The sequence below is a fragment of the Glycine soja genome, chromosome 14 (genome assembly GCF_004193775.1).
Source record: "Glycine soja cultivar W05 chromosome 14, ASM419377v2, whole genome shotgun sequence".
Lineage (NCBI taxonomy): Eukaryota > Viridiplantae > Streptophyta > Magnoliopsida > Fabales > Fabaceae > Glycine > Glycine soja.
The window spans coordinates 3,787,668-3,799,703 of record NC_041015.1 but is presented as its reverse complement, the minus strand read 5'-3'; the positions used below and the strand labels follow the sequence as shown (position 1 = coordinate 3,799,703).

General features: G+C 37.0%; 1 protein-coding gene across 1 annotated transcript; it reads left to right on the top strand.

The window, feature by feature from the left end:
• Nucleotides 1-7,431: 7,431 nt before the first annotated feature.
• LOC114383416 (MDIS1-interacting receptor like kinase 2-like) lies at nt 7,432-10,973 on the top strand. The gene is made up of 2 exons (XM_028343091.1): nt 7,432-10,286; nt 10,399-10,973. The coding sequence occupies exons 1-2, from the start codon at nt 7,547-7,549 to the stop codon at nt 10,743-10,745; spliced, it is 3,087 nt and encodes a 1,028-aa protein (XP_028198892.1). The 5' UTR covers nt 7,432-7,546; the 3' UTR covers nt 10,746-10,973.
• The last annotated feature ends 1,063 nt before the right edge of the window (nt 10,974-12,036 follow it).

Sequence of the window (12,036 nt, the reverse complement as noted above, 5' to 3'; positions counted from 1 at the left end):
AATATTTTCTTAAAATTCACCGTTTGATTGGAAGTTCCTTTTACATAGGTCAGATATGCAAAATTTGATATTAATCTAAAATCAGTTGATGCCTTGTTCATATAGATTAAAATCAACATAATATAAACATTTTAAAATATATTAAAATATAAATCATTTAATTATCTTTTTCTTGTTGTTCAACTTTGACAAAATTTGATATAGACAATCTTGATAATATGTAGATATAATTCAATAAATAAAGAAAAAATAAAGAAAAGAATTAAATGAAAAAGAAATAAACTTTAGAAGAAAAAAACTGAGAAAGAATAAAGAAAAAAAAAAGAGTAGAATAGATAACAAAAAGAAATTTATTTTCCTATATAAAATAGATAAATAAAGAAAAGATAACTAAAAAGGAATATAGAGATTTTTTGAAGGGATTTTTTTGTTGGATGGCCACATGTGTCCCACAAGGAACCAAATTTTCTTATATTAAATAATAGATTTGGTTAAAAGACAAAAAAAAAGGATACGTCTTAAAATGAAAAAGGATTAGTACTGTCTTTTTGTTAGCCAAAAGATTTCTTATATAGATAGTAGACTAGATACCAAAATGGAATTATTTCAAAATTTAATAGAGTTTGTGACTTGTGTCATGTGAGGGATAACATTGTTTATGAATATTTTAATGACTTTTCTGTCAAGTTAAATTTGTTAACCAAATTATTTAGTCTGTTAACCATCCACACACATATATATATATATATAAACTCTTGAGAGTATCTTCAATGGAGAACCTCTTGAGCATCGTTTATATGACATTGTTTATCTATACTCTTTTTCGATGTAAGCACCTCATAAATACCTAATATCTCAAACCCAACACATTTTGTTGGGTGTTTAAATAGACTTCACCAAAAACCTCATATCCTTGCAATTTATCAATGATTTTTATGTGCTATTGAGGTGCTGACATTATAGATGACCTAGTAGTTTGACATATATGTCGACATGACATTGATAATTTGTTAACATGATAATAAGAAAAATTTTAAAATTTCAATGTCACATAAGCATGTGCAGATATCAAATTGCCACACCATTTATCATGTTAGTATGTGAGTGTGATGTGTTAACTCGTTGACAAGTGCACCAATTTGTCACAAATAGTAAAGTACTCGAAAGTCCGAGTGTCAAATCCACACGGACTTTGTTTGTACTTAGAAAGATAAAAGATAAGATAAAGATTTAAAAGGAAAGATAAGAGATAAAAGATAGATAAGATAAGAAAAGATAAGAAAAATAAAAGATAAAAATAGAAGATAAAGGAAATTAAATCAGGACGTGATAATGTTGGGACTTGGCCTGCCTTGTTTACCTAGGATATATGATTTTATGATTTTTCTTTATCAATTTAGGTGATTCTATTTTACTCACATTTGTTCATTTACTTGTCCCTGATTTCTCACGATGACAAGCCTATTTTATTTATATTTATCTCCCAACTTCCTTTGCAAAGACTCAACAAATAAAATGCATGAAGTATGAATTCTAGATGTTTGCAAGAATGCATGGGCATAAAATGATCATTCTATGTCTAGCAATGACTTTCTTATGAAATCCTTTCTTTTTGTCCTATTAGAAGTTACCCTCTCCCAAGTTTCTAACCCCCAAAACTAATTCATGCATACTTTCTTTAAATCTTATTTAGAAGTCACCCTCTCTCGAGTGTCTAACCCCTAAAAATAAAGAAGAATAATGTAACATAAAAGCAGAAAAGATAATAGTGTTACAGATTTATCATTCAAAAGTTAAGAAACAAAATGTGCAACCTTTTAGCCCACAAGGAAGAAGAAGAATAGGAAGTCAGAAGAAACGAACACAGCTTGGTGAAAATAGGGAGTTTTTCACTTATTTTATCAGATGCAATGAATACAGAGTTCAAAATCTATCTTTGCAGCTAGTTATAATGCCCTATATATACACAGGCAGACCCTAACTAACTAACTCTAATAGTTACAACAGAAAATAATAGAAATGCAGAGAGAATGCTTGCCATCTCTACAAATCTCCACCTTGGCAAGTATCCTTTCTAGACACAAACGCCTAATCCTTCCAGCAGTCCAAATTGAGTAATTCAAGACAATGCATGAACTTACTCTTTGGAACAGGCTTGGTGAACATATCAGCTGGGTTGTCCTTGGTATCAACCTTTTGCACTTCTATCCTCTTCTCTGTTCGAATGAAATGATAATGGACGTCAATGTGCTTGGTCCTCTCATGGTGGACGTTGTCTTTGGCCAAGCAGATTGCACTCAGGCTGTCATAGAAGATGATAGCCTCCTTCTATGGAAACCCTAGTTCAGAAATCAGACCCTTCATCCAAATCCCTTCCTTTGCAGCCTCAGTCAAAGCCATGTACTCAGCTTCAGCAGTTACAGAGCAACTGTAGGTTGGAGTGTTGCTTTCCAACTAACAAGAGAGTTGCCAATTGTGAAAGCATATCCAGTCACAGAACGCCTCGCATCCAGATCAGCAACAAAGTCAAAATCTGAGTATCCAGTAAGTGAACAAGAGTTGTCACCTCTGTATACTAGCCCGATGTCAGGCGTACCCTTAAGGTACCTGAGGATACGCTTCACAGCAAACCAATGCTTTTTTCTCGGATTGCTCATAAATCTACTCACCACACCAACTGCTTGTGCTAGGTCCGGTCTAGTGCACACCATAGCATACATTAGACTACCCACAACACTAGTATAAGGAATACGAGCCATGTATTCCTTCTCTGCTTCAGATTGAGTATGATTGAGCTTAGACAGACGAATGGATGATGTCAAAGGTGTAGAGATAGGTTTTGACGCGTTCATTCCAAACCTCTTCAGCACCTTCAGAATATACCCCTCCTGACATAAGAACAACTTCCTTTGAACTCGATCCCTCCTGATCTCTATGCCAAAAATCTTCTCAGCTGCTCCCAAATCCTTCATCTTAAATTCACTACCAAGTAGTGACTTCAGCGTCTGGACCTTAGCCTTGTTTTTGGACGCAACTAGCATGTCGTCCATATACAAAAGGAGGTAGATGCGAGAACCATCCTCCACCTTCTTATAATAGACGCATGAGTCATAAGGACTTTGAATGTACCCTTGAGCGATGATGAAAGCATCAAACCTCTTGTACCACTGTCTTGAGGACTGCTTCAAGCCATAAAGAGACTTCTTCAACCTGCACACCCAAGTGTCCTTGCCAGACTCTACAAAACCTTCTGGTTGGTCCATGTAAATCTCTTCCTCCTAATGCCCATGGAGAAAGGCAGTTTTGACATCAAGTTGCACTAGTGCCATGTCCAATGTTGCTACTAGAACAAGTAAGACCCTAATGGACGTGTGTCTTACTACAGGAGAGAAGATCTCATTGTAGTCCACCCTCTTTTTCTGACTGTAGCCCTTAGCTACCAGGCGAGCCTTATACTTGACATCTACAGGTTCAGTTTGTCCAAGAATGGATGACATATCATTGGACGCACCAGGCCTGGAAACTCCACTATTGGACGAACCAGCAGTGGATGACCCAAATTCAGACGACATTGAATTTGTATGTCTAACCTTCTTCTTGTAGATCCACTTGCATCCAACGGTCCTTCTGCCTTCAGGTAGCTTCACAAGATCCCATGTCTCGTTCTTCTGAAGGGACTCCATCTCCTTGTTCATAGCCACAATCCACTTATCAGACTCAACACAAGTGATTGCCTCTCGAATAGAGGTTGGCTCGAATGTGTCAACTTCCTCAGCTACTTGTAATGCATAAGCCACCATGTCCTCGAAACCATATCTTACGGGGGCTCTAATTTGCCTCTCAGACCTCCGAATTACAGAGTTTCCTGGTTGAGGAGTAGTCTGGCTAGACCCAGCACCAGACTCTCCATGGATTTGCTGTTGGATGCACTCCTAAGGGTATCGTCCAGCCCCACTGGACCCATCAGACTGAGGTTGCTCCTGGCGTTTGCTGATAGTGGTCTCCACCTTCACCTGTTGAGTAACCTCCTGGGACTTCCTTTTATCCTCTTCAGATTCTGTTGAACGCAGCAGAGACTTTTCATCAAAAGTAACGTCTCTGCTCAGAATTACCTTACCTTTAGATGGTGACCATATTCTGAATCCCTTGAGTCCTCGTCCATAGCCCACGAAAATACCCTTCTTGGCTCTAGGCTCCAACTTACCCTACATCACATGATTGTAGGCTAGACATCCAAACACCTTCAGTATTGAGTAGTCACCTAGTTGATCAGACCAGACCTCAACAGGGGTTTTGAATCCATTAACAGTGGACGGAGACAAGTTCACCAGATAGCAAGCAGTGTTAACTACTTCAGCCCAGAAGCTGGCATCCAGATGCGCGTTAGACAACATGCACCTTGCCCTCTCAAGCAGGGTTCTGTTCATCCTTTTAGCTACTTCATTCTGCTGTGGAGTATGACGAATAGTGTGTTGTCTAGCAATGCCTTCCTCATTGTAGAAGTTATTAAACTCCTTAGAGCAGAATTCCAAGCCATTATCTGTCCGCAAACGCTTCACCTTTTTACCCGTCTGGTTCTGCATAAGCACCGTCCAGTGCTTGAAGTTCTGGAAGGCTTCAGATTTTTGCTTCATCATGAATACCCTAGTCTTCCTTGAGTAGTCATCAATGAAAGATAGGAAATATCTAACTCCTCCTAGAGATGGAACTTTCGAAGGCCCACAACAATCAGCATGGACGAGGTCCAAGGTTGCCTTCGCTGTGTGTACTCCCTTTGGGAACTTGAGTCTGTGCTGCTTCCCATACACACAATGCTCACAGAACTTAAGAGCTTCCATCTTGAGGTTGCCTAGCAAACCTCTCTTGCATAGAATTTCCATACCTCTCTCACTCATATGGCCCAGACGCATGTGCCATAGAGGATTATTAGAGGCTTCAGATTGTGACACGGATGAGGAATTTCCTATCATTGTGGCCCCTTGCAAGATATAGAGATTACCTTGTCTCGTTCTCTGCATTACTACAGGCTTCACCTTTTTGACTTGCAACATCCCTCCTTCAACACAATAGACGAACCCTTTTGCATCCAAAGCACCCACAGAAATGAGGTTCTTCTTCAGATCAGGGACGTGACGAACATTGGTCAATGTTCTCACCACACCATCATGCATCCTGATCTTTACAGACCCAATGCTAACGGTCTTGCAGGGAGCATCATTGCCCATCAACACATTACCACCTGCCTTCTCCTCATAGTCGTCCAACCACTCCTTGTGTGGGCACATATGAAAAGAACAGCCTGAGTCCAGAACCTACTGTTCAGAATGACGCTGCTGGTGTGAATTAGCAGCTAACACCAAACCTTCATCTAATGAATCATCCTGGACGATGGCAGTTGAAGAATTCTTGTTCCTCTTCTTGGGGTAGTCCTTCTTCCAGTGACCCGACTCCTTGCAGTAATTGCATATGTCCCTATGATCAATCTTGCCTTTCTTGACCTTCTTCTTCTTTTGTTTGTCCTTCTGAGAGGCTATTAATCCAGAGGCAGACTCATCACCATTCCTAGACGCCTTGTGTTGGAGCTCCCTCGAGAAGAGACTGGACTTCACTTCCTCGAGGATGATGCATTCCTTTCCAACTGTTAGAGAACTCACAAAATTCTCGAACGAGGGAAGGAGAGAGGCTAACAGAATCATTGCGACATCTTCGTCTTCCATCTTCACGTCTATGTCGTGCAGCTCCATCAATATTGAATTAAGCTCATCCAAATGCTCTTCAGAGATGCACCTTCCTTCATGTGAAGTCCGAAGAGTCGTTTCTTTAATAGCAACTTGTTGCAGATGGACTTCGTCATGTAGAGTTTCTCCAGCTTCAGCCACAACCCAACAACAGTTTGTTCTTCAGCCACCTCGTAGAGAACTTCATCTGAGAGAGACAGAAGAATCAGCGAGTGAGCCTTTTCTTCTTGTTGCTCCAGAAAGGATGCTTCTAGGTTGGAGGATCTGCTGGAGAGTGGTGCCCAGATGCCCTGTTCCTTCAACAGAGCTCGCATCTTGATTTGCCACTGATTGAAATTGTTCTTCCTTGTGAACTTCTCGATCTTGATTGTGCTGGCCATCTTTCAAGAATAGTGAAACTTGAATAGGAAACTAAACACAATGATAGAGCAATCGAATGCGGAAGCCGGATCAGAGCAAGCTTTGATACCAGTTTGTTACAGATTTATCATTCAAAAGTTAAGAAACAGAATGTGCAGCCTTTTAGCCCACAAGGGAGAAGAAGAATAGGAAGTCAGAAGAAACGAGCACAACTTGGTGAAAATAGGGAGTTTTTCACTTATTTTATCAGATGCAATGAATACAGAGTTCAAAATCTATCTTTACAGCTAGTTACAAGGCCCTATATATACACATGCAGACTCTAACTAACTAACTCTAATAGTTACAACAGAAAATAACAGAAATGCAGAGAGAATGCTTGCCATCTCTACAAATAGAATAGTAAAACTTGGAAAAAGATCATGTTGCATTGATAAATATGAAGTACACTATATCGCTTTGGCTTGTTAGGCCTGCCAGGCCACTCATAGCCATTGAGGGGGATTTACAATGAGAGGGGATGAAAGAAAGTAAGGGAGTAAATGAAACCCATACTAGAAGGGGGTTCTGTGTTAGTTCTTCTTCTTGACTTGACTCCCTCCTTATAGTTGTTGGAGTGGACTTGAGCCTGATGCTGAAAATCTTTCTTATTCGTATTTTTGATATTTTTTCGATCTTTTTCTCTACAAGTCATAAATAATAAAAATATCAATTTTTATCATTTAAGCCAAAAATAATTGCTAAATAAATATTTTTAAAGATATTTTTAATATATTTTTGTTATCAAAATAGCTCATATTTAGTTGTTATCATGATGTCATCACTTAGATGTTACATTAATAATTTTTGCTAAAAAAATTGATAACAAACTAAAAGTTTACTAAATTGCTAAAATTAAAAAACGTAGACAACCAAATGTGTAATAAAAATTTTCAAAGGACTAAAATTGTACCATCATAAAATTTTAGGACCAAAAGGCCTTTATTAATTTCATGAACCAATTTGATCGATTTCACAATTTCAGAAACTAAATTAGCAATTTCCTTTGAAAGAGACAAAATGATGACAATCTTAGATACAATAAAGACTAAAATATTTGTGAGATTCACTTTTCTAACATTTTTTACTATATTTATACCTTTTTTTAACATTAGTTGAGTTTCATAATATTTTAGATAAATATAGTAGAACTAGTTTCATGATTTGAATTAGTAAAAAGAAAAGGCTTAAAATCGTGTAAAATGTTCAAGAACTGGACGAGTGACAGTAACAAATGGGCGAGTGATTATAGGATCACCATCCATCATGGAAAAAAGAAGGAGCAGCTATTCTGCTATTTAATTGCATAACTAGCTCAGAGTGTCCAACATCTTGTACTATACGACTATACCACAATCACATGTGCTTCACCAAAAAATAAAACATATTCATCACCCTGTAACTCAAACATGGTGTTCATTAAGCTTTCATTAATTCGTCTAATTCTCTGCTCACTCTTAAGCCTCCATTACTCCCATCTTTTCACATTTTCTTCTTTTGCCTTTGCTGCCATCACTGCTAATGAAGTTGCAGAAAACCAAGAGATGGAAGCAAGTGAAAGTGCTCTACTTGAGTGGAGAGAGAGTCTTGACAACCAAAGCCAAGCTTCTCTGTCTTCATGGACCAGTGGTGTCAGTCCTTGCAGGTGGAAAGGAATCGTTTGTGACGAATCCATCTCTGTGACCGCTATAAATGTTACAAATCTTGGGCTACAAGGTACTCTTCACACTCTCAACTTCTCATCCTTTCCCAAGCTGCTAACTCTGGATATTAGTCACAACAGTTTTAGTGGAACTATTCCTCAGCAAATTGCTAACTTGTCCAGTGTTTCTCAATTGATAATGAGTGCTAATAATTTTAGTGGTCCAATCCCCATTTCCATGATGAAGTTGGCTAGCTTGTCAATTCTAAACTTGGAATACAATAAACTTTCTGGCTCTATTCCTGAGGAGATTGGAGAATTGCAGAACTTGAAGAGTCTAATACTTCAATGGAATCAACTTTCTGGTACCATTCCTCCAACAATTGGAAGGTTGTCCAACCTTGTTAGAGTTGACTTAACAGAGAACTCAATCTCTGGTACAATCCCCACTTCAATTACAAACTTGACAAATTTAGAACTCCTTCAGTTCTCAAACAATAGACTTTCTGGCTCCATTCCATCCTCCATAGGAGACTTGGTCAATTTGACTGTTTTTGAAATCGATGATAATAGAATTTCAGGTTCAATTCCTTCCAATATTGGAAACTTGACAAAGCTGGTCAGTATGGTCATTGCCATTAACATGATTTCTGGATCAATTCCTACCTCCATCGGAAACTTGGTCAATCTACAGTTCTTTGTCCTTTATGAGAACAATATCTCCGGAGTTATTCCTTCCACCTTTGGAAATTTGACAAACCTCGAGGTTTTCAGTGTCTTTAATAACAAACTTGAAGGCAGATTAACACCAGCATTGAATAACATTACCAATTTAAATATCTTTCGACCAGCCATCAATAGTTTCACTGGCCCCTTGCCACAACAAATTTGCCTTGGTGGGCTACTTGAAAGTTTTACTGCTGAAAGTAATTATTTCACGGGTCCAGTTCCAAAAAGCCTGAAAAATTGTTCCCGTCTTTACAGACTCAAACTAAATGAAAACCAGTTGACCGGAAATATATCAGATGTTTTTGGTGTATATCCAGAGTTGGACTACGTTGATCTGAGTAGCAATAACTTTTATGGCCACATTTCACCAAACTGGGCAAAGTGTCCTAATCTCACAAGCCTTAAGATGTCCAACAACAATTTATCTGGTGGTATACCCCCAGAACTCGGCCAGGCACCCAACTTACGAGTACTAGTCTTGTCTTCAAATCATCTAACAGGAAAATTTCCAAAAGAACTTGGGAACTTGACCGCTTTGTTGGAGTTATCAATAGGCGACAATGAACTTTCTGGCAACATTCCTGCCGAAATAGCAGCCTGGTCCGGCATTACACGTCTCGAGCTTGCAGCAAATAATTTAGGTGGCCCGGTTCCAAAACAGGTGGGAGAGTTGCGCAAGTTACTTTACTTGAACTTGAGCAAGAATGAATTCACAGAAAGCATTCCATCAGAATTTAGCCAATTGCAATCTCTTCAAGATCTCGATCTTAGTTGTAATTTGCTAAATGGAGAAATACCAGCAGCACTTGCGAGTATGCAAAGATTGGAAACACTAAACCTCTCACACAACAATCTCTCAGGAGCCATTCCTGATTTTCAGAATAGCTTGTTAAATGTTGACATATCTAACAACCAATTGGAGGGCTCAATTCCTAGCATTCCAGCCTTTCTTAATGCTTCATTTGATGCATTGAAAAATAATAAAGGCCTGTGTGGAAAAGCCTCCAGTTTGGTGCCTTGCCACACCCCACCTCATGATAAAATGAAAAGAAATGTCATCATGCTGGCATTACTCCTTTCTTTCGGCGCTCTATTTCTATTATTATTGGTGGTTGGAATTTCTTTATGTATTTACTACCGAAGAGCAACAAAGGCCAAAAAGGAGGAGGATAAAGAAGAAAAAAGTCAGGATCATTATTCCCTTTGGATTTATGATGGAAAAATAGAGTATAAAGATATCATTGAAGCCACAGAGGGGTTTGATGACAAATATCTCGTTGGAGAAGGAGGAACTGCATCTGTTTATAAGGCAAAATTACCCGCAGGACAGATTGTTGCTGTGAAAAAACTTCATGCTGCACCCAACGAGGAAACACCCGATTCAAAAGCTTTTTCAACTGAGGTTAAAGCCTTGGCCGAAATCAAGCACCGTAACATTGTGAAGTCACTAGGATATTGTTTACATCCACGTTTTTCCTTTTTGATTTATGAGTTCCTAGAGGGTGGTAGCTTGGATAAAGTACTAACCGATGATACGCGTGCAACAATGTTTGATTGGGAAAGGAGGGTGAAGGTTGTTAAAGGTGTGGCAAGTGCTTTGTACCATATGCATCATGGTTGCTTTCCTCCTATTGTTCACCGTGACATATCAAGTAAGAATGTTCTTATAGATTTGGATTATGAAGCCCACATCTCTGACTTCGGAACAGCTAAAATTCTGAATCCTGATTCACAAAATATAACCGCGTTTGCAGGCACATATGGGTATTCTGCACCAGGTTAGGCCATTTTTGTTCTTAGGAATTTAATCCTATATATCAATACTTGTTTGAATAATAAGTCCTGCTACTTGTTTTATAATACTATTTTTATTATTTTGATCAATTACAGAGCTTGCTTATACTATGGAAGTGAATGAGAAATGTGATGTCTTCAGTTTTGGAGTGCTTTGTTTGGAAATAATAATGGGAAAGCATCCAGGGGATCTCATTTCTTCATTGTTTTCATCATCTGCGTCTAATTTGCTATTAATGGATGTGTTGGACCAGCGACTACCTCATCCAGTGAAGCCAATTGTTGAACAAGTGATCTTGATTGCAAAATTAACATTTGCTTGCTTAAGTGAGAATCCACGCTTTCGCCCAAGTATGGAACAAGTGCATAACGAGTTTGTGATGCCAAAATCATCTTCTTTGGATCCACTCCCCATGATCACACTTGGTCAACTATCTAAATAATCGAAACTTGTTTTCTGGTGTGTTATGTGTTTTTTAGTTTTTTGGTGTACAGTGTGATTAAGCCTTTTGGGATATTAATGTTTTTCTCTTGCATATTCTGCATGTTTCTAATTGAGTGGAGTGCTTTGTATGTTCTGTTCCGTTAAAGACTTGGAAAATAATTGTAAGTTGTCTTATGTCTTTTGTAAGATCAAATAAATAAAGTGTGATTTTGAAGGGAGACAGTCATGTTTTTGGTCTTTATAAAATAAATAAAGTCACTTTGCATAAAAATAAATGAAAAGCCACTTTTATCAAAAGAAAAAAGTAATGTTTTTTGGTAAGATAAGGATATTTTGACTGTATATTTCTTTGAGAATTATTTGACGTTAACGATTAACCACTCGGTGAAGTATATTACAAATTGAAGACACTCCCAAGTCCCAATATATATTAGGACTTTAGTAATCTACAAGAAAACTCATATAAGGATATTTTGAAGAATAAATTTGAATACAAATGTTATATATTTTACACAAAACTATTATGCGGATCATTTTTTTTTCAAATAGAAAAAAATTATGTTTATTTATGACTGATATCTGCAACAAAGTTTAATCAATTAAAATTTTTATTAAATCAAATGTCAATTGATTAAAATATTTATTTTTATAAATACTGTCCTATACATTATGAATTTTAATAAATAAATGTTATATGAAATTTTCATAAAATGAGAAATTAATTAAATTAAATTAAGTAGTTTGATTGCTTCAAAATTAAAACCTTTATTCGTTATTATAAAATATAAGAAACTAATATATTTAAGAGACAAAAACATATTTAAGATTAATATATTTATAAAAATAAGAAAGACAGTAATTTTTTTTTGTAAAATTGATTTCTGATAAATATTATGATATTGGAGTAATTATTTTTCTTAGTGTATGTAAAAAAAATCCTTATCCATATCCTATTATACATCCCAAAAGGAAGTCGTTCCTCATAAACATTAAAAAAAAAAAAAAAAGAGAGAGAGAGAAAGAAGTCGTTCCTTTGGGTCTACAAAAAAGAAAGAAGGAAATCGTCTTTTGATAAATCAATCTACGACTTGTTGTGCCTTGTTCGACCAATCAACCTTAGGAAAATATAACTCCATTTGTAAATTTCTTTAGCCTTAACAAAATATAACTCCATTTATAAATATCTTTAGCCTGAACATGTGCGAGGCAAATTTTTACACTCTTAGAATATGAATTTAGATTTAACTAAATCTTACAAAATCAATTTATAAAATAAAATTATCCTTCAT

Bases quoted from the DNA above. Each gene is read 5' to 3' on its own strand.
- LOC114383416 (XM_028343091.1), top strand. From the start codon at position 7,547: ATGGTGTTCATTAAGCTTTCATTAATTCGTCTAATTCTCTGCTCACTC. The intron at 10,287-10,398 runs GTTAGGCCATTT...GATCAATTACAG, and splicing joins ATATGGGTATTCTGCACCAG to AGCTTGCTTATACTATGGAA.